Source organism: Tasmannia lanceolata, unplaced genomic scaffold (genome assembly GCF_043159265.1).
Source record: "Tasmannia lanceolata isolate RefF3 unplaced genomic scaffold, GAP_Taslan_0.1 ptg000025l, whole genome shotgun sequence".
Taxonomy (NCBI): domain Eukaryota; kingdom Viridiplantae; phylum Streptophyta; class Magnoliopsida; order Canellales; family Winteraceae; genus Tasmannia; species Tasmannia lanceolata.
In genome coordinates, this window is record NW_027518702.1 from 10,268,977 (window position 1) to 10,292,126 (window position 23,150).

A 23,150-nucleotide genomic window follows, 5' to 3' on the forward strand; every position below is an offset into this window, starting at 1 on the left:
ATTCATTTGGTTCTAAAAAATTAGCCAAATGGGAGATCCCAGGCGGAATTTCTTCTGGAATTTTATGGATTACATAGCAGAATAGTTCTGTTCATGTAGGAATGACATGTAGGCACAACAGACTAGTTACTACGAATGTTTTCTTTTCTTAAGATTTCAAAAGAGAATTAGGAAAAAAAATGGCTCCTCACAATATTTAGTTCATCACACACCATATTGAAATTCTGTTTAATGGGAGAAGGAATAGGAATCGAATGTGATGTCAATTCTGATTCCTGATTCGGGTAATTTAAAAGTGCTAAACTGATGCCATCTGGATAATCTGAACAATCAAGCAGGTCTTGCTCTTGACCTCCCATGACCCAAAAAGCATGAAATCTTGACATCTAATAATGTGATTTTTATCATTAGATGTGAACATGTTACCATTGGATGACTCGTGATTTTTGGACCATAAAAGATCCAAAGCAAGCCCTATCAAATTGATTGTTCAGATTAGTCAAAGGTGGGCATGTGGGATTAGTAAGAGCACGCCATTGTATTATGATGAGGCGGCACCCTACTAAAGCATTCCTCTAAACCAGTGAGTTTGTGGCTCTGCAGAATGCCATCCTCAAAAAAGTTTCAAATTGCTAAACAAAAAAATCATTGACATGGGATGGTGGAAGAAGAGAAAAGCTTTCAAATTTTTTTTTTCCTACTTGATAGAAAGCGAATGCAGCAAATTCTGCATCAACATAACACTGCCAACCATGCAAATTTACTTGCTTAGTAATGTAAAGCAATTTCTGTATCAATTTAACACTGCCAATCATGTAAATTTACTTACATTTGCCCTTTAATAGATGTCTTTCAAATACATGCATCCACATTCTAAAAGGCAGATTTCCACCCTATTTGGATACAATTATTTGCAGATAATGACTATCATAGTTTTAGAAAGGGAAATGATTTCAGCGCTCCAAAGTTTTGATAAACATGCGCTCACTTGTTTGTCATGTAGTATTCAAAGGGCTTTAAGAGTTTTTTGAGAACCGTAATATCCTCTGACATCCTTTTAAATGCTACATGACAAACAAGTAGAGCGCATGTTTATCAAAACAGTGGAGCACAGAAATCATTTCCCATTTTAGATATCATTCAGCATTTCAGCTTATGGCTTCCAAAGAGGCCATTGTATCCTGTAATAAAATTGGATTAAATTAATTTTGGAGGCATCAAAGAGGCTATCCAAGAAAACCCATCTAAAAACTGCTTTGAACTCCCAACCCGATAATGTCCACAAGAACAAATGACTATAAAACAGAACAGAAGCAACAAAGAATGGCTTCCAAAGAGGCCATTCTTGAGGACAAAGATTTCCTTCCTCTTTGGATAAAATTATTTGCAAATAATGGCTGTTTTAAAAATCATCCAATTATTTCCAAGAGGCCTAAATATACTGTAATCAAAGTAGATTAAATAAACTAATTTTGGAGGCATCAAAGAATCCATCCAAAAAAACCCATCTAGAAACTGAATTAAACTCCAAATCCAATTCTAATCCTATCCAAGAAGTTCTAAACTAGTATGCATAAACCAAATAAAAATGCAATGCCTAATAAAAAATCTATGACATAGTCAATCTAAAAGAAGTAAGTTGCAGAGGCAACTGCAATACTAAGAAGAAGAGCTGAAAATGAAACTGGAAGTGCTAGAGCACCAGAAGTAGTCGATGGAGCTGGTGCCGGAACTTCTCCAGATGTAGGAGGAACTGCTGGCGTGATTGGCGATGAAGGAGGAACTGCTGGCGTGATTGGCGATGAAGGAGGTGGTGTAGAAGGCAATGGGGGTGTTGCCGGCGGTGGAGACTTTGGCGGTGGAGAGATTGGTGGTGGAGACATTGGCGGTGGAGACGGAACTGGAGTTGGAGCTGCAAGACAATAACAATAGATTTTAATAAAGATTTTATTTGGTCTTAGAAAGATTAGATTCTGTTCTAGACTTGGCATTTTGAAAGCGACGACTAACTGTTTTTGTAGGAAGAAATAAGAAAATTTTGCATGATTATGACAGTTCATCTTGGGTTATATAGTTGATCCATGATTTATGTTTTATATTTCTTTTCGTTTTATGCTTTCTTTTGAATGGTAAGATATTTTATTAAAAACAATATACAAATGATAAAAAAACATCTGTACTTCTACAATGGGCTTCTCATGGTAAGGATTATCATAGTATCTATCCCTTAAGAAATATAAAAAAAAGTTCAATCAAATTCCACTCAGACAAAAAACTAGACTCGAATGTAGTTTGAAATTCACTATCCAATCTAGTTTTGAACGGAACCCAAAATCTCAATTGGCCTCATAAACATTGGTATAGAATAAAAAAACAAACATAGAATGAGTTCTCAAAACAAAGTACTACAGAAAATAAGCAAAATTCTATACCTGCAAGAGAAGATAACACAAGATTTGAACAAGTTTTACATCAAGGATAAAAGAAACTAGACTGAAATCATGAACCACCATATCCGTGAGACTCAAAAAGAACTTTCCCCGACTCAAGAACGGTGTGGAGGAAAAAAACGCAAACCTCGTCTTCAACCTCCGGCTCCTCCATCGTCTTCAACCTCCGGAAAACGACACAGACAACATCTTTACACTACAACAATGGTGCTCCAGCAGTTTTCCTGAAGCCAAAGAACAGCTTGAAAACATGTACAAGGAGAAGCCTCTGTATCACAAAGGTACGCAAACCCCTGTTTCTTTTTGCCGGCAGAACCAGCAGCATACTTTCCGGCAGCATATTTGTTTGAATGCCCAAGATCCGTAGGGGCCAAGATACCATGGATCCTCCGGATCCCCGCAAATACTCTCACTCATTGCAAAGATCGAGAGAGGAACCACCCGATCCAGGAAAAATTCCGGCCTTGCAAACCCTTAAAGAAAACGAATCGTCACGGCCGAGGCAGAACCAGCCGGAGAAAAGTTCTTTTGATCCTGTAGCTGCCATCCCAGCAATCCCTCAAGAGGTAAAAGACCTCGAAAAAGAGTACTGGTCCTCACACGACATTGTGGAATCTTCTCCCAAAGACCTCTGCTCTGTCGATAATGGAAAATCCATCTCCAAAAACCTTGAGGCATTGAAAGTTGGTTTATTCCTCGATGCTTTCAGCATCGATTTTGATCCCTCAACTCACTATAAAAAGGGGACTCGACTTCACAAAATCCTTCCTTCCTGGTAGATCATCAGTGTCTCCCCCAAATCAGCCAAACCCAGCCCAGAAATCAGCTCCGGCTGTTAAATCTCCTCCCAATCCCTTCAAAACACCGGATCCTAACCTAGAGATCGCTTTCAGGCCACCAAGAAACCCAACCCTAGATGAATTCATCCAACCCCATCTTCAACCGCCTGAGTCTCACTCACTGAGTCAACTCAGTCCACCAAGCCAATTCGCCCATCCAAACCAAGACTCGCCCTCCTCCTCGGGACCATTGCCCACTCCCCCTAGCCCAAAAAAAACGCCTCTTCATACATCAAAATCTCCCGCCCAGAGATCTCAAAGCTCAATCCCTCCCTCTGTCGCCCCTACTCAAGCAAACTCCTGGCCTTCCCTCCCCTCAAATGGGAAATGGGCTGGTCTCTTTGCCTCAAGCCCAAAAGATGCTGTTGACACCAAAATCCTCTTCTTCTCCCCAATTTCCCCGGAAGAAGGACCTCAGAGAGCTCTGTTTGGAGAAGAAGACTTCGATAAGGCTAAGAATATGTGGGAATATTGCCTTCTAGGTTATTTTCTGGGTCGAATACTTTATTACCTAGCTCTAAAAACCTATTTATCCAGGAAATAGAATCCTAAGGGAGACTTCCAGCTTGTTGTCCTTCCGAACAGTTTTTTCCTGTTCAAATTTTCTAATGAAGAAGACTGCAGAAAAGTCTTGGAAACCCCTACCACTTATGGAGGCAGAACTCTGATTCTTCAAAAATGGACTTCGGATTGTGCATTGGAAAAGCTGAAGCTAACCTCCATACCCTTATGGATAAAATTCCCAGCTCTCCATCTAAAATTTTGGACACCAACTGGTCTTGGAAAGTTAGCAAGCCTGGTAGGACAGCCTCTCTACATGGACACTCAAACTGCAGAATGCACAAGACTCACATACGCCCGAGTATGTGTTGAAATCTCTGCAGAGGACTCCCTACCAGACATAATCCACATCCAAACCCCTACTGGCTTAGAGACCCAAGCTGTAGAATATGATTGGAGGCCAAGAGCCTGCCAACATTGCAAAGAATTCAACCACAATTCAGACAGATGTGCCCAAACTGCCCAAAGGCCGATTCCTCAAGGGAAGAAGAAGCAAGAATGGATCTCCAAAAAGAATTTGGGAAACCAGGAAGCAGGAAATAGTTCGGTTGCACCTTCCCAAGAAGAAAAGAAAACCCCCCCAGCTATTGATATCCAAATTAATAACCGTTTTGACACTTTGGTTTCAATGGAACTGATGAGAACCCATCCTATTCAGAGAAAGACCCCAGCTCTCAATCCTCAGAGATCCAACCTCCCAAAGAAAACCCCCTCTACACCAGTCAGGCCCAAGACCCTTCTCTTACTACATCCCCAACCATGGCCCAAACTCCTTCACAAAATTCAAATGGCAGCCCCATTGCCCCCAGTCAAATTAAGCCTTCCTCTTCTGGACCTGGTACCCAACCTCAACCATTTAACCCTCCTCCCAGACCAAACAGCTCCCAACCCCCATCACAGATAATCATGATGTCTCTGGTGGTTTGTCAGTCTCAGCCGATTCGAGGCCTGAGAAGGAACAAAGTGAACCTTGTCATAGAAAGGAGGAGGCACTTAGGCCTGAAACAGAGTACTCCTCCAAAGAAGAGTCGGAAATGGAAGCTGATGAAGAAGAACACCCCTATCTGAAGAAAAAAGAAACCCTCTATCAAAGGAAAACTAAATCTTCTAAGGTTCAGAAGCTGAGGAAGAGCCAGAGACCAAGGTATTTTAGCCTGAAGATGAAAGACGCCTTGGATCATGAGTGCCTTAATCATGAGGACCGGCTCTAGATTTCACATGATTTCACATGTTTTCTCTATTCCCTTTTTTGTTTTGTTATCAAGGGTATTATTATCTTTGTTGTTTCCCACTCCCTTAGTCATTGTTCTCAGGATTAGGGAGTGGTCTTGTTTCTTTCATTGTAATATCTTTCTTTAATTAATATACTGGTAGGGGTCCGCCTAACCCCAGCTTACCGATCAAAAAAAAAAAAAAAAAAAAGACTGAAATCATACCAAGGTTAGTCTTTTCTTCATCAATATCATCCAAAAAAATGTTATCAATATGAATAATAGAACGAATAATAATAGTAATAATAACAGATGCCTTTGGAATGATAAATCCGACCCATGTTATTTTTTATCCAACAGATGAGCCTTATTTTGCATGTTTAATTTCGTCCCTATAAGTTTCGATTTAATAAAAACTTGCATGAAAAATGGATAGCAAATGAACAATAAGAGATCAAATATGATAATCAAATTCGATCAAATATGATAATATGAGATCAAATATGATAATCAAATAAGAGATCAAATAAGATAATCACATACCAGGAGCCGGACTAGGAGGAACACCTGCACCTGCAATACCCAAAACCAAGCTCCATAGTCAAATCAAATAGCAAAAAGTGCTAACAAAAAAAGTGGAAGAAGCAAGAAAAAGAGACAGAAAAAACAAACCAATCACAAAAAGAGAAGGGACAGAAAAAACAAACCAATCCCAAAAATAGAGCAAGGAAACCATTGTCAAAACGAAAGGAAACAAAGAGAGAGAGAAACAAACCCAATAAGAGTTAGAAAACCATTGATTAAAAAAAAGAAAAAAGAAAAGGAAACCAATCCCAAAAATAGAGCAAGGAAACCATTGTCAAAAACAAAAGGAAACAAAGAGAAAGAAAAACAAACAAACCCAATAAGAGAGTTAGAAAACCATTGATTAAAAAAAAAGAAAAAAAGAAAAGGAAATCAATCCCAAAAATAGAGTAAGGAAACCATTGTCAAAAACAAAAGGAAACAAAGACAGAGAAAAAAAAAACAAACCCAGTAAGAGAGTTAGAAAACCATTGATTAAAAAAAAAGAAAAAAGAAAAGGAATCAACCAAAAACCCAAAGATCAATTACCTGCACAATTATTAGCAGGAGGAGCAGAGAGCCCACATGTTTTAGGAAGGGTCAATGCTCTAGTCATATTCACTTGAATCCCAAGACTATTATTGGGACTTAATGCATCACATAAGCAAATAGGGGCCTCCTTCAACACAGTGGCGAGCCCTGAACAACAAGTCTTATCAGGCTTAGCAACAGTACTCCCATTCGAAACATAATCAATACAATCAGACATCCCCATAAGAACATCCAAACAGTCCACAGTTGGAGGTGGTGATGGAGAATGATGTGCTCCATTGGCCACAACCCACATAGCCAAAACACAAAAAACCCAGAAAGATTTCACCATTGTTTTGGAAGAATAATAATAACACTAAAAACTCAAAACAAACAAAGCAGTGCAACTATGTTTCTGTCTACGTTATAAAGTAGAGAAGAGAGTTGGGATAGAGTCCAACTTTTCGAAAATAAAGGGAAATGTGACATGTGTGAATACTATTCAGATTTTTCCAACAAGTATTTTCATACGTGTAGAGTTGTAGAGGGATAAAGATCAATATGAGATTTGCCCAATGCAAATCTGTTCCCTGATTTTTAGACGGTTTTAAGCTTACCTCATGTACTGCAATTTCAAAGGAAATAAAAAAGGAAACCAAAACTACCCAGATTTTTTTGCTTATTTTGTGCTAGAGATAGAAAGAGAGATAGGATACCTTTTGGAAACTTAAACGTACTGTTACTTTCAAACTTTTTTGCTGATTTGTGCCAGATAGAGAGGATTGGAGAGTTTTTAAACGATGAAAGGCCTTGTACTGTATTATTTTTCAAAAAGTAGAGCCCACCCATTTGATGGGCCACATCCCAAAAATCATTTCCACAGGATGATGGCAACCCTCCGATCTAAGGAGAAACTGCGGAAACCTTATAGATCGGATGGTTGCAATCATTTGAAAATGATTTTGAGGAACAACCTATTTACGTTGCTGCCCATCAAATAGAGGGCTTGGAAAATACTTCATCTTGAAAAATATGGGTGGGCCTACAATTAGGCCTTAATGTTACCGTACGATCTTTCTGGTATTTCTCGGTATAAGATCAATCAATCTTTCTTTATCTATTTATTTAGATATACACCCGCTTCGCTGCGCCTCGTAACGGATAAAGCTCCGATGGCTCGAACACGAAGGAATGCTACGGATTTGCTGCTCCTACGGAATCAAAACAAAGAATAAGCTACAGGTACGACCTGCCATTTGATTGGACACAATGTAAATAAGTTGTGCTCCAAAAATCATTTCCATGGGATGATCGCAACCCTCCAATCTAAAGAGGTTTCTGATGGGACGGCTAGGATCATCCTATGGAAATGAGATTTTTGGGCGCAACCTATTTAAGTTTGGCCCATGAAATGGATCATCCTAGGGGTACAGTTCATTTTGAAAAATATGGGCGGGCCTACCCTTATTCAAAGATTTCAACAAATTAATTGTTGGGCCCACGGTGAGAGAGAAACCGAGTTGTTGTACCGGCTGAGAATGGTAGGGGAGATTTTATCCCGAATATCACTGCCCTAAATAGATTGCTAAAAGATAGGGATTTCCGTTTGAGAGAGAGAGAGAGAGAGAGAGAGAGAGAGAGAGAGAGAGAGAGCATTGAATGATGTAAGTTTACTCTGCTAAAAGATAGGGATTTCAGTTATGGAAAGACACCCAGATCCTATCCGTCTTTGAAGTAGAAGGGATTTTTGCGGATTAGTCAAAATTCAAAACTGCCTACAAATTTAGTGATTTTATTAGGGCATTGATAAATCGACTCCCAAATATCTTAGATGGGTCCAGCCTCTAGCTCAATTGGTTAAGCCGTTAAGGCTTTGCTTGATACCGCCAAAAACCTCAGAAGTTCCTCGTTGTGTAGATAGAAGCAAAATAGATAATATACAAAAGAGAAGGTTTCCTTCAATCACCGTAGTAGGGAATACAGTCGTCCACTGTCAAAGGAATGACAATTACACGGAATTGGAAAATATTCCTGTAGGGCTAATCCTAGCAACCTAAAAGTTCTTAAAGAATTAAAAACCCTGAAGGCAAAAAAAAAAAAAAACCATCTTGGAACTATGCGTGCAACTTGGGCGGGCTCAACCCTAACCCGACGGGTTCAACCTGATTTTGGCTCAAGCTGGGTTGGCATTTTCTCGGGTTGGATTGGGTTAGGGTAGGGAAAAGCCAACCCAATTTAAATTCGGGTTGGGTTAGGGTTGAGGCCCTGGCAACCCGACCCGACCCAAACCCAACCTCCATCTTCTAATTTTATCATGATTTTCTCAGAATTATGTTTTTCTTTCTTGTATTTTTCTGTTTGGCCGTAGATGAACCCGACTCAACCCAAACCTAATATGACTCAACCCGACCCGATTTGGAGGTGGGTTGGGTTAGGGTTGACCATCCTCAACCCAAGGCTCGGGTTGGGTCGGGTTAGGGTTGAGGGAATGCTATCTCGGGTTGGGTTAGGGTTGGACCCAACCCGACCTGAGTTGCACCCCTACTTAGAACTTGAATGTGGACATTAAGATCATCTCATAAGTGTGATTTTATGGTCATGTTATTTTTATGAAAGGATCCGTTGCAATGAAGGGTCTAAATCATGTTAAAGTTAGGAAAAACATTTTAGACTAGTGTGTGTGAAAAGGGATATGGGTGTATGATATTGGAATCAATCCCATGGCAAAGTTCATAGTAGGAGAAACTTTCATTCAAACATTTTACTATTGTTGTGGCTAACACTAGTGCAACGGAAATGAGGGACTTTGAGAGACATAAAAGTAGGGGTGTCGATGGACTGAGACGATTCGGTGGACCCTAAAGGGCTGTTTGGATACATGAATTTTATAATCCAAGATCCTAGTACCTTGATTTTACAATACATGGATTATAGAATCCAGGTTTTAGCTTATAAAATCCAAGATTTTACAATCCTTGATCATAAACTGCATGAATCAAATGGCCCCGAAGGATCCGAGTGGTAATGGATAGGATTTGGGCATTGCAACTGAACCGTGTTCGTTGGATCCATATCCGAAGGTCCACAATTCAGATGTAGAACAAAATTCAAAGGAGGTATCTTAGGTCAGAGTGGAGGGTACTAATGTACGAAAATACCCTTCATTTTTTTGTTCATTTATGTGTAGTAATGAGGGTTACATCTATTGATAAATCTTTATAGCTCAATTGGAAGGCCTTCTGCTAGTTGAACATGGGCAATTATTCCTTATATGTCTTGGTCATTGTCCATTTGCTGGCAACTAACCAACATGATTAAGATTAATTGCGTCTTTATGGCCCATGACCACTCATTAGTGGCATCTACTATAGATGAATGATGGGATCTCATATATGGGCCACTCCAACACAAATCATCTACATTTATGTCTACCCATCCTCTCTAAAGTCCCTTTATTCAGTGCCCATGTTTTTAGCATGAGCTCTTCTACTACTACATTTTCTTCACTATTTTTCCAAGATTGTAGTATTGGATGAATCTTCTTCAAGATTGGTTTGTTGCATTAGAAATGATTTGCTTACCTCAAACAAAACATTTCATTCCATATCATATGATTCTTCTTTGTCTTCTAATTATGATCGATTGAAAATTTGAGTCATCAATCAATGGAAAGTGCAGAACAATAGTTCTAGAACAATTTTCAGTAAGTTTTATTTTTACTTTTATTATCTTTCTTAAATATTTCCTTATAGATTTGAATAGTAATTATTTTTAACTTAAGAATCTTAAATAAGAATCTTGAATATAGATCATTGCTGAAAATTCATGTAATCTTATTCTTATAGAAGTAGATGAGAGATAAAAAAGAACTCTGAAGGAATTTAGAGCTGGAGAAAATTCCATGAAATCCCAGTTCCTGAGCATCAAACTCAGAAGAGCTACTAGTTCTAAACAAAATTCGTGCGCAGATATGAGCACACTTCACGAAATCTTATGCTTGATTTTCACCAGAATTTCCAAGGCTTTACAAAATTCATGTTCAGTTCTAAGCACACTTACAAGAGTTTATTTTTGTGGTAGAGTTTCAACAGGATTTCCAAGGCTTTTCTAATTATTTCCTTGTGTTACTAATCCTTAAGAAATTCAATTAAGAAACATGCGCAATTCACTTAATGAATATGTAAGCTAATCCTACTGTATGTAGAGGACGGCACTCTTGTAGCTTGTTAGGGGACAACTTATCCCTTATTTGGCACTCGTTGGAATAATAAATGTCAATTTTCATAAAAAAAAAGGTGCAATCAACAAGAAATTCCATAGCATAACTGTAATTTTTGGAGATCAGAGTTGCTTTCTTGCATAGATCTCTTGGTCCACTGCCACAAACACTATCATTTGAAGTGAAAGTTCCAGATCTTTCACCATAGAGAAGGATCTTCCATGGCATATCTATGTTATTTTTAATAACCTAAATGGAGTCCTTTCTTGAGCTTCTCCAAAACTCTAAAACCCTCTCCAAACCCATTTTCCCTGGGTTTCTTCTCCACAATAGGAACCACTGAACCTTGTTTATAGATAAACTAAGATGTGTTCATTGAGTTTTTAATATGGTGTAAGCCTTTAAAGTCCTGTATTTTTCAAAAAGTACTGTACAGGCCACACTATATGATGATCCAAACCGTCCATGCGATGGACCACAATGTAAGTAGGTTGTGCAAAGAAAAATCATTTCTATAGGATGATCTCATCCGTCTGATCTCTAGAGAAACCACATATTATGGAAACTTCAATAGATCAGAGGGCTAGGATCATCCTGTGGAAATGATTTTTGGGGCACAACCTATTTACGTTGTGTTCCATCACATGGACGGTTCGGATCGTCCTATGATGTGGTCCGTACAGTACTTTTTGAAAAAATACGGCACTATAAGGCCTTACACCATATAAAATCTCAATCATTTGGGTTTTTGCAGGCACCCGTGGCACCCACGGGTTTACCCAGCCTAGCCCAATTTTGACGGAATGGGTGGGCCGTGTCAAATTTCAATGGGTCACTAATTTAGTGACCCAGACCCTTAAATTACGGGCGGGCCCACGGGTCCGGGTCACCTTTTGGGCCTTTTGGATACATGGATTTTAGAATTTGGTAAAGTGAGTTTTCTAGCATTTTGGTAAACATTTTCCATGATTATTTTGTAAATTAAAAAATTATCCATCTTTTTCAAAGAAAATTGGAAACTAATAGACCTTGGAATTTTATTTTCCATGGAATATTTTATATACCACAATCTTCTTTTCCTTACATCCAGACACCCCTAAGGAAAGTCAATTCCATTGTAAAATTTGATAATAAAAAAATTCTATGTACATTAAATGAAATTGAAGGCCTTTTTGTCATTAAACTTCTCACAATCAGTGAGTAGCTTTCACATGTTGTCAATATGAAGAAAAAACAGAACCCATAAAAAGAATGCAACTGTTGAAATAGCCAAACAGGAATAAAGAAATATATGGTGAAGGCATAGAAAGGGAGAGTGATGTTGACCTCAGCATTGCAAAACATAGAGCTTAGGTGTAAAGGGGCAAAGTAGTTGTGACTTGTGAGCATTGCAAAGGGGTGTTCCACCATTTATTTTTGTAGCAATTTGGGAAATGAATTGATAAGGGCACTCATTTCAGATGATAATGACACTCCTCACTTCATCAGACAGGGTTTTTTTTTTTTTTTTTTTTTTTTTCTGATAGGCTGTTATAGCTTTTTGGGAGTTTCTAACAAGTTGTGGAAGCTAATTAGAAAAGTTCCTAAAGAGAGAGGAATGCCCTTGGTGAAAGAAGGGGGTGTGGGTATCATTTTCCTTTTAAAAATTGAGAAGATTAATTTGGAAGCTAATAATCATTTGTGAACAAATCAAAATCACCAAATGGCTGAAATAGATGGTGACCCGGTGAAGGTGGTCAAATTCAACCGTTTAAAGACCGGCATTGAAAAATGAAGCCCCAACTAACCTTGACACAATGCTTATTATGTGATAATTGAAGAGGGAAATGATATTTCCACACCCCTTTTCAGCATTTCCACCCACTCTTTTTTGTCTTTTCCTACAAATGGATGCATTTCCACCTCATTTTATTTGTCTTTTCTTGAAAATAAATTCATTTTGCGAAAAAAAAGAAAAAAAGAAAGGGGGGAGGGGGGATTAATGCTGGGAAAGGGGTGGGAATGTCATTTCCCTACTGAAAATAATAATTAGATTGTATGACTTATAAAATCATGTCTCCACTTTAAGTTATGAAGGTGGGCCTTTGAGTTCATTTCATTTAAGAGAGTTAGATTAGACCATTTTGTGTGTACTCCATATCTAATGGTGATGAGACAACTCCTATAAGGAAAACAAGCCCACATCTCCCCTAACATATTATATACATCCAAACAAACATTTATGTTTTGTCCTGTGTATGTCTTTGATTAGAGAAGATAACCAACTATATGTAAAGCAAATTCATTTAGAGTTTGGTGAGAGCAGCTTTATAAAAAAGAAGAAGCATAATTTACATAAATAAAATGGGGTATTGTTTAATGAAATTTTTTTATTTCTTTTATTTAAACCATGATAAAGAAAAAGAGAAAAAAATAAAATAAAATGGGGTCACCCTTATAAGAGAAACCCTTATAAACAAAAGCAAGCTTGGCTCTACAGTACAGCAGTGCAATTATTGGCAAATATCAATAATTTAATCTTAAACATACTATAAACAGTGCAATTATTGGCTAATATCAATAATTTAATCTTAAACAACATCTTAAGCATTCAGGTGTGGCTTTCTTGTGCATGTCTCGAGGGAGGCGAATCCCACAGCGGATAGTGTAGGAGAAAGGCGCTGAGCTACTCCTACAATGAGAGAAGCCATTTTTTTAAAAATATTTTAGGCGGCGAGGTTACGACAAAGAGCACTGTTCTATTGAGAATCTCATTTAATTAGTGAAAATTACTGATTTATTAAAAGTGTACTTGTTAAGATGTTTATATATTGAGATCTAATGCTCATGTGACAATATTTTTTTTAAAATACTACTTGCACTAAGACTGTCATCAAGTTAATCTTTTCCATATTAAGCATATAGACAGCTGACATAAAAGTGTATGGAGGAACCAAAATTGAACGAAAATCTTTTCCATACTAAGCACATATGACAATGTAAGTACCTAAAGCATGGACCAGGCAAGCATACATACCTTCTCTTATTTATTCATTTTTATTTAGGAAGATGATCATATGTTCCTCCCTTTAGTAAATTCTTATTTGATTGAGTATTGGTAGCCATTTGGGAGCAGCTCTCATATTTTTATAATGACACTCATGCTTTTGTTTTTTAATGGTAATAATTTATTTAAAAGGGGTGAAGTCCAATGACCAAGATGATCAGAAACAAACCAAAGAAAAAAGAGAAAAAAACAAACAAAAGGCCACATCATGGAGGGATATAATTAAAGGTCTCAACTACTAGTTTGTCCTCCCCCAAATGGGCCAAATCCACCTCTGAATGGGCCAAAAGATCGACATCACTATTAGCCGAATGGTAACCATTCTAAAACATCATGCATGGAGTGTTCCTCAACCTTGTCAAACACTTCCTCAAATTTATCAGCAAACCTCCATGAATAGTTCGTCCCTATTTTCATCGAATGAATTACATTGAGTGAGTCTCCTTTAACAATAAGAAAATTTAGGATTGTGATCCAGGTGGATCGTGGCTGAAGGTGGGCCCGATTGGACGCACCACACTTAGCAATAAGTTAGAGCCCGCTTGTTTTTTTTTTTTTTTGGCCAGGATGGTGTGGCATGTTTTTAACATGGGGTTGATGGCATGCATTGGAAAGAGTCCTACTTCCACGAGTGAAAGGAGAAATTCAAGTTTTGAGATAAACAATATCTCATTCTTGGCAACAACCGTGACATCAAAGGAGCCTACATGCCAGGATTTATCTTATCTAATTAAAGATGTGTTTTAGGCCGGAGTTCTTATCTTTTGGAAATTTGATGTAAACAGGGACATTAGTTCCCAATAAAAAAAATCTACATGCCAGGATTTATCTTATCTAATTAGAGATGTGTTTTAGGAGTTCTTATCTTTTGGAAATTTGATGTAAACAGGGACATTAGTTCCCAATATAAAAAAAATCCCACGTACAGTGGAGAGGAGGGGTTACATTTTATTTTTCTTAGTTAAATCTACCATAGAGCTCCCATATTGGAGAAGACAAAAAAAAAATTGTGTGTTGATATTTTCATCCTCCGTTCTCATTCTTTGTTAGTTTATGTTATATCAGAATCTCAAATATAAATATCCAAACTTAATTTTGGATCAGATTGAGTGATCAATGAGCCTAACATGACACTACTCATTCTATTAAACTCTACTCTAATAATATGTTGAAGGCTCTTATTAAAGAGTATATCAATCTTCATCAGCTCATTAGAAAAGTGTAAAAGGTGCAAAGAGTGCCATTAATTATTAAAAAAAGGAGTGCACATATCACTCTCCATTTTGGATTTCTGACAGCTTTCAACAGCTAATAAAGTGCAAAATAAATAAAGAATACCCATTATCATAACAGGTTGTTCCAACATAATTTTCCTTATATTATTATTAACCAAGATATAAGCATGCTTACTAACTAAGAGAGTGAGGCTATTCTACATCAACTAACCTCAAGAACTTGCTTGGTATTGTTAAAAGTATAAAAGATTAAACAACACGTTCTCTAATAGCTTAAGGTTTTGGAGAAGTTGGTAAGTTAACATGGTATCAGAGCCAAAGGTTTTGAGTTCAAACCTCCAGGAGAGCAAAAATCCACATGCGATGGTCGGCCCAAAGTGGGACCACATATGCCACGTGTTTGCCAAGTGGGCTACACGTGCGGAGGAGTGTTAAAGTATAAAAGATAAATAACACCTTTCTCCAACAGCTTAAGCTTTTGGAGAAGTTGGTAAGTTAACAGGCATCAAAATAAATCCTCACATCGCAATTGGGTCGATTTATAGAGGATTAGATTCACCATTAACGAATCTAGATTATGGGTCATACATATTCTAATTAAATATCGAGGAATGGTCGACCAAAAGAATCCCGAAATTTAATATACTGTCCCCATGCATGACCAATTTTACGCCGTGGGTCCCAAATTGGAACCATTCAAAGGAAGATCAAAGGCTTGATAATCTTGCTTATGCTAAAATTGAAGGGGTAATTAAGTAAACTACATAGCATCTTTCTTTCTTTTCTTTTTTTTTTGAAGGATCACATAGTCTCTCTCTTCATATATTCCTTCTTATGGTTGTGATCTAAGATATCAGAACATGAGGTCCCAATGTTCGAGTCATGGGTTCCACTAGCACAAGTGGTTATAAACACTTTTTTCTGTCAAGAAGCAAAGCCAATGGCACAAGTGGTTATATAATGATAACATTTTAGTAAGACCACATGCTAATGATTTGGGAGCAATTGACTTGCTATATAAGCAAAGAAAAGGGACTACCAAAAGTTTAACATTATCACTTTCAGGTGTGTTCCCGTGTGAGAGAACTATACCATCAAAGATTAGTCTTGTTAAACACTGGAAATGTGAATTCTCATTACTTCTTAGATTCATAGACCAAATTGGATTCAGTTTGATCATTCTACTCACATTGTTTTTTACCAAAAAAATGGTTTTATGAAACTCTGAGCTCTGAATTTACAGCATCCGTGATTCACAGGATTCAACAAGCAATCGACATTTCATGGGGGAGTTATCCTCAATGTTTTACTTTGAACGAGAAGAGCTCTGAAGAATAGCAAACAGAGAAATGGGGCTAAGAAAAGTACCTTGGAAGAAAGAACAAAAGACCCCTAAAGAGGCAAAAAATTATATAGTGGGCATCTTGTGCCACACGATGTATATATGAATAAATTCTCTTAAATACATGCGAACACATGTCCAAGCAATTTTGTAGCCCCTCTTTTTCAAGAGAAAAGTGCCTTATGAATTAAATTAATAAGACAAATTGAGTTTATGAGGTGGCTCCACTCTTGAGAAAGAGGGACCGTGAAATGGCTTCCCACAAAATTGCCTAGACACCCCCATATATGTGTAAGCAGATTTGCAGAAAGCCATTTTGCCGCTCACTTTTGCAGGAAAGAACACCCACACAGGCTTACTTTTTGGTAGATTTTGTCATATTCATTTAATTCATCTGAGGTGGCTGTTCTCTCCTGCAAAAGTGAGCTGCGAAATGGCTTTCCACTAAATGGCCTAACAGATCCCGTTATATCTAGGCTCAAGTACCCATTGAAGTACATCATAACCAACATGACACCTTGTATATTAAGCTGTAATTGAGTATAAAAACTAAGTTTTATGTAACGGGTTTTATAATGAACATTACTTCAAAAGGAGACCAGCAGAGAGGCATAAGCACAAGTGGCTATAAAGTGAAGGCTTTTAATAAAATCACAGATCCCATTGAAGTACAGCTCCCCATAGTAATGCAATGAAAGCTGTCTTAGGCATTTTAATTATTTCATGGCCTCCCCATACTCAACAGAGATGAGGTGAAATGGGAAACAGTCCCAAACACTGGGCCTTGAAGGCAATTGAAAAACAAACCCATTTTTCAAAGCAACCACATGCAATAAAGAAGTGGAGGAATGATAGAGGCAAGGGCGCCCTTGCATAAAGAGCCAGAAGAGGGCCCTTGATTGGATCATGTCATTTTCGGTTACTTTTTAAAATCGGTTGAGAAAGTAAAATCAGTTACACTTAACCACGTGGATCGAATCAAGGGCCCCCTTTTCCGGCTCTTTATGCAAGGGCACCCTTGCCTCTATCATTCCTCATTAAACAAACATATAAGAAAATTAGTAAAAACAAAGAGGAAAAGGAACCCACATTTTTAGTGGAAAGTGAAAGAAAATATGTGCTTTAAAAAAGTATTCTGTTATTCTAATCCTATAAATTTGGCCACCCAATTCGCAAAGAGTGCCATTGACCAAAAAGAACAAAAAAAAAAATCACAAAAATCTTTTAGCTTTGCTCCTCAGATTTAAAACATTATTTTATGAAGAGCAACGAAGAAAACAGAGAAAGAGAAGGAAGTCACAATCATAGATTCTTGTCTTGAGAATTGCATGCTCATTTCATAAGATTTATAATATCTCGATTGATAATGATCTCTAAATGTAAAATACATTAATAAATTGTTATAAATCGAGAGATCTCTAATCTTCCAAAAAACAGAATCAAACTTGACTTGTAGCCAACCCAAGATAAGATGCAAGAAACACAAATACAAATAAAGCGAAAAAAACACAAAGACTTGGTTTATGAGACGAGAGTTTCACTATTTTGATATTAAGAGCATGGTTTTAAATTTCGACCGGAATCCGAAATTTCGGTGGAGACCAACACCGAAATCAAACAAAACCGAAACGGGCATTTATTTCGGCCGAAATTTCAGTTTTTCTGAAATTTGACCCAAAAAATCTGTTTTTTTAATATTAATTTAATCTTTCACCGAAATTTAATATGGAATAAAATATTGTTTTCGGGTTGTGTACCAGATTTTGACCGAAATTTCGAAATTTCAAAGACCGAAACCGGTACTGAAACCGAAATTTTAAACCTTGATTAAGAGTACAAACTTCGTGCATTCAAGAAATGCCTATTACCCATGACCCTAACAACAAATGTGTGGATTATATACAAGGAAATGATATATTCACCTCCTTTTCTTCCATAGGCCACCACCTTTTAGTGTATAAAGAGTAGCTATAAATACATTAAAAGGGGTTGCCCGGGGAAGAAAATGGGGGAACCTATCACTCCTCTTACATATATTTGTAAGATCCCACATCGGAAAGGGAGAGAAAGTTCGGTTATATATGTGAACCCTCCCTCTCCTTGTGTAGATACATTTTCAGGATCTCCAAGGGGGGGGTCCCTATGGAGTGGGTTGGGCACAATTAGTGTTGCTGGAAAACAAAACCGAAGGTTCGGTTATATATGTGAACCCTCCCTCTCCTTGTGTAGATACATTTTCAGCATCTCCTAGGGGTGGGTCCCTATGGAGTGGGTTGGGCACAATTAGTGTTGCTGGAAAACAAAACCGGGACGGATAGAAGACCTAAAATCGGACAGTATTTACATGATGGGGACATGACAAAATGGTATCAGAGCCATACCCCTCTCTCTCTCTCTCTCTCTCTCAAAACACATTTTCAGCATCTAATTTAGATCTAAAGGTTAAGAGAAAAGCTTTGTATATAATCCATACACGAGATTCGGTACAACCATGTCTTCTTTCCATTGGAAAAGCACATTTTCTTGGGTCACAGCAGGAAAACTGGCATTACACAGACGTTTCTATCACTACAATTAATAGCTTGTTTTGGACTGTCTTCATGAGATGACCCATCATTTAGACGGACCGGATCAATGGAGAAATCCATTGATTTGACGGTTCAAGTGGTTAATATACTGAACTTTTTATGTATAGCTTATACAAAACATCATTCCTAGCATAATCCAATCATTGGAGTACAAGTTATATGACATACTTATATGAGATTTGCTACTGATGTTGGCAACTTGGCACTACTGTGTGCTAATAATTGCACAAACTCAAGTTGTCTTTTCTCTTTTAAACTACTATCAAAGGTTATTACAGTTCCTAAAAAGCTCTCAAAAGCTAATTAGAAAAGAAAAAGATAAGCTGAGTTTGTGCAGTTATTAAAACACGGTTGTGCCAATATAAGTTGCCTAGGAGGAGAGAGAGAGAGAGAGAGAGAGAGAGAGAGAGAGAGAGAGAGAGAGAGAGAGGGGTGGGGGCTTTCAATGCATACATCAAGGGACCCACCAAAGCATCGAGAATCATAAACCTTCCAAATGAATCTCTTGCCACTTTCTAAGGCTGGGACCCACACACCATGCAAATTGCAAAAACTAGTCAATTTCATGGACATTCCTCTGCCATAATCACAAATCACTGTTCATTTAATTAATAGCATGAAGCCCCATGTTGAGTACCTACACTAAATGCACCCGTTTCTTGCTATTGGAAGGAAATGACATGAGTTCCAATTGACTTATATTTTTTTAAGTTTCAATTGATGTATTACCCACCCAGAAATATTTACTAATGAAAAGTGCATCAGTCCCTTTCAAATGCCTCCATAGATTACTCTTACAAAAACTCATAAAAAAAATTAAAATAAAAAGACTTATCATCTCTCTCTAGAACATTTTTTTTCTGTATAGCAAAATTTTAAGTTTTTGTAATGTAGAATTGATAAGTATGTCTTTCTGAATAAAAATTTTATCTCTAAAAAAATGATATGTTATTGCTGTAGATACAGTAAATAAAAAAAGGAATATATAGTAACTTTGCATAAAATCATTTCCATAGGTGACATCAATCACACACCCATGTGTGCTATGTTCTTGCATTTAATTTGATTGCTTTCAGGCTATTTTTCTACTGAATTTTCAGTTGATGTGAGCTACTTTTTTCAAATTTTTATCAAAGTTTTATGGCATTATTATGACATTGATATTGTAGAAAATGTAGAAAATAGGAGCTCTTATATGTTGAGCAATGAAATTATCTTCATTGAAGAAAGTAAAAAGAAAAAAAAATAAAAAATTCTCTTACATGTTGAGCAATTAGGTTCATTGAAGGGGGGAAAAAGAACAAGGAAAATTCTTTTTTTTAGTCTAATATCTTTCATGGTCATGACTCATGAGAACACCCCCGCCCCATATTCTAGAGCTTTTTTGGTATTCTCTGTGGTTCAAAACCAAAGGAATCACTAGAAAAAGAAAGGAATCTCTTGAAACCCATCTCATTCACAAGTTAGACAGACCATGCTTCATGTTAAAATTCAAATAAAAATGCATATAATTCACATGAACTGCAAAAAAATTAAGACCAAGTAGATCAGCCATTTTCTCCCATTAATAAGAAAAAAAGTACGAAGAATTACATCTGGTTTGTATATGCAGTCCTGATACAAGTTGATTCAGAACTTTGATTTTGCATACAAGATACTGCATTCAATTTTATATAATCGTTTCCAACGCGAAGAGATTGATCAGTAAGTACTCTTAGGCAGCTGCCATTGTTTCGCCATTGCTCGAAGCTTCGGATTTCGTGGTAGGAGGAGCTTCATTCTTCATGGAAGCCGAAGAACATTTCTCTTTTCTTTCATCTTGATTCATTTGTTGTTGTCTACATTCTAGACTGCAAAAGGCTGTATCACCCCTAGAAAATAAAAAGAACATATGGGTTAGATGGAAAATAAAAGATAGTGCAAAAAGTTGTGTCACCCCTAACAATTCAAAGTTGTGTCACCCCTAAAAATTCAAAGGAAAGAACAAATGGGTTAGATGGAAAATAAAAGATGGAGAGTGCAAAAGGCTGTCTCACCCCTAAAAATTCAAAGGAAAGAACAAATGGGTTAGATGGAAAATAGAAGATAGAGAGCTTGCAATTATTTATTTTTTTCAAGAGTTAACAACATGATGGGTCAGGAAAAAATTAAATAATTTATAGAGTAAATAAATGCTACCATCTTCAAAGACAGGTTTTGCATGGTTGAGAAGTTAAAAATAGGAAAGAAATCTGAAATATAAGAAAAATTACAGTAAATTAGTCAATTTTGAATAAAAAAGGAAAGAAAATTTCAGCCAAATTAATTCAGACAAACAATTAAATTGAGAAAAAAGAAGCAATACATAAACATATTCTTCCTAAGAGTGATATAAATGATAAAATTGGAAAGAGTCTGTCATCCAGCAAGCATGTAGTTCATAAAAACTGGACTATCAGTAGTTCAGAAAAAACAAAAAGATGAGTTTTTCAGAAAAATATCAGGGAATATTATTATCTTAGCTTTGAAGCCAAGCTGGGGGCCTTCTGACAAAACCCTCTTGGGTTCTATTTACATGGTTTTGTTCTTCATTCAAAAGAAATGAGAAAAGAATAAACCAAAAAATAAATAAATAAAAAGAGAGAAAGCCCAACAAAGAAAACCCATCACAAATATTACAAAGAAGAAAACCCATTTTCCAAACATTGAAAAAAAAAACATAACAACCCAAGTGGGTTATTGTAAAATCAAAATATGCCAAAAAAACACAAAGAAAAACAGCATAAACCAAATGGGTCATCACCAAAATCATCAAACTCCTTCAGTACAAAAAAAAAAAAAAGAAAAAAAGGAAAAAGAACAAGATAAAAAAAATCCAGTTTCGTAATCATTAAACTAGGCATCTTATCAGTTAGTATTCCAAACAAAGAGAGAAAGAGAAACAACAACAAACCAACAAAAGAAAAAGCTGCAAAACAAAGAGGGTGTCTTTATCAACATAAGAGGGACTAAACTAAATCCATTTTCCAAAATAAAAGTAGCATAAACCAAATGAGTTAACACCAAAATCATCAAACTCCTTCAGTAACAGCCTCAAAAAAACAAAAAAACAAAAAAAAAAAATCTAAATAGAGGGTGTCTTTATAAAAAAAAGGGGTGCTACCTATACATATAAATATCACGACCAGGAGCAAGCCTACGCTTACAGAGTCCACAAGCCCTCAAGAAATGAGCTGTTTGGATCAATTCTCCAGAGTTTCTCCGAGGATTCCTCGGAGAAACCATGGAAAGAATACGAGGGTCAAACCCTTCTGGGTTTTTTTTAGGTGCCTGAAAATCGGACGGCTGAGATGGGTTTATAGGAGGAAGATCAACGGTGAATTCAGTCATGCTAGTAGTTCTCCTCATCGAAGGACGAGGCCTCTTTCCTAATATCATAATATTAGAACGACTCGTTTTTTGATAAGTACAGCCCCAAAAGAGTTTCAGAGAGAAAAAAATTGAGAAGATAGAAGGGAAGGAAGAAGGGGTTTGGGGTTTCAATTTAGAGAGAAAGGAGAGGGTGGAGATTAAAAGAAGAGAAATCTGAGCAGATAATCTGGACCGTCCATTACGTGTTTTGCATACAAGGATACACGTCACTTTCTGCTTTTGTCTTTAGCTTTTTTTGGGGTTTTATAATGATTTTTCCTGAGTGTTTGGAACCGTTGGATTGGAAAATGTGGGACCCACAGGTTAAAACCGGTGGTAGCCGGTGAAAACCCTAATTTGTCGTATTTGTTGGGAGAAATTCGATAGCTAGAAGTGAAAAAGTAATGAAAGCGAGAGCCCTTTTCTAGAGAGGGAATGTGGGGGGTCCCACGTACGTAATCTCAAATAAATGATATATTCGCCCATTTTTCTTCCTTGGGCCACCCACTTTTGATGTAAAAGACTAAAAGGGTATTCATAAATGAGAAATTATATGGTGTATATTATACAGTCAATTCCATAGGATGATCAAAACCGTCCATTTGTTTGGCCACAACGTATGTGCTCCAAAAATCATTTGATTCCAATCCTCGATGTTTCCGTAAATGGACGGTTTGGATCATGCCATGGAGTGGGCCATATAGTACTTCTGAATAATACTGGACTATGCGGCTACACAACATATAAAATCTTGTCATAAATAGACTAGAGTAGGCTGGCCCAGGAAGAAAAGGGGGGAAATATAACACTTCCCAAATTCGGTTCGGTTTCGGTTCCGCCAATTTTGCCACCCCTTACTCATAATAATTGAAAACATTCGGTTTGATCCCCAAACCGAACCGAAATTTGAGTCGGCTTGGTTTAACCAAACTGAAACCGAGTTTTCGGTTAAGTTTCGGCTCGGTTCTGGTTCGGTTCGGCCAATTTTGCCACCCTTACTTAGAGGGCACAGATCAATAGAGAGTGAGAAGTGGCTATAAACAAAGAAAAAATCAATCAAATTTCGAGTGGAGTTTTTAGTTTCCATGTTTTTCAGGCTTTTCTCACCCTCTACTTATTTGCGCCCTCTCAAATTCCTCCTCCACTGGCTCTACCCCTCTCGAAACTAAATTTA

At 37.2% G+C, this 23,150-nt stretch overlaps 2 protein-coding genes across 3 annotated transcripts; both read right to left on the reverse strand.

The window, feature by feature from the left end:
* Window positions 1–1,358: 1,358 nt before the first annotated feature.
* On the reverse strand, window positions 1,359–6,719 carry LOC143858124 (non-specific lipid transfer protein GPI-anchored 31-like). Of its 2 annotated transcripts, XM_077368757.1 has the most exons (4): window positions 6,175–6,719; window positions 5,605–5,634; window positions 1,873–1,912; window positions 1,359–1,842 (listed from the first exon to the last, which is right to left on the reverse strand). In XM_077368757.1, the coding sequence occupies exons 1-4, from the start codon at window positions 6,506–6,508 to the stop codon at window positions 1,626–1,628; spliced, it is 621 nt and encodes a 206-aa protein (XP_077224872.1). In that variant the 5' UTR covers window positions 6,509–6,719; the 3' UTR covers window positions 1,359–1,625. The 2 variants fall into 2 exon arrangements, with proteins under 2 accessions (XP_077224872.1, XP_077224871.1); XM_077368756.1 differs by having other exon boundaries at window positions 1,359–1,912; window positions 6,175–6,686.
* Window positions 6,720–20,131: 13,412 nt separating this feature from the next.
* Window positions 20,132–22,101, reverse strand: LOC143858191 (FCS-Like Zinc finger 6-like). The gene is made up of 2 exons (XM_077368831.1): window positions 21,729–22,101; window positions 20,132–20,457 (listed from the first exon to the last, which is right to left on the reverse strand). Exons 1-2 carry the CDS (start codon window positions 22,001–22,003, stop codon window positions 20,301–20,303), a joined length of 432 nt encoding a protein of 143 aa, XP_077224946.1. The 5' UTR covers window positions 22,004–22,101; the 3' UTR covers window positions 20,132–20,300.
* Window positions 22,102–23,150: the final 1,049 nt, after the last annotated feature.

Excerpts from the sequence above, each read along its gene's own strand:
- LOC143858124 (XM_077368756.1), bottom strand. The coding sequence starts at position 6,508 with ATGGTGAAATCTTTCTGGGTTTTTTGTGTTTTGGCTATGTGGGTTGTG. Across the intron at positions 5,635-6,174 it reads TCCTGCTAATAATTGTGCAG|GTGCAGGTGTTCCTCCTAGT; the intron begins GTAATTGATCTT and ends TGGGTATTGCAG. Across the intron at positions 1,913-5,604 it reads TCCTCCTAGTCCGGCTCCTG|CTCCAACTCCAGTTCCGTCT; the intron begins GTATGTGATTAT and ends ATTGTCTTGCAG.
- LOC143858191 (XM_077368831.1), bottom strand. The coding sequence starts at position 22,003 with ATGATATTAGGAAAGAGGCCTCGTCCTTCGATGAGGAGAACTACTAGC. Across the intron at positions 20,458-21,728 it reads CGTGATATTTATATGTATAG|GGGTGATACAGCCTTTTGCA; the intron begins GTAGCACCCCTT and ends TTTATTTTCTAG.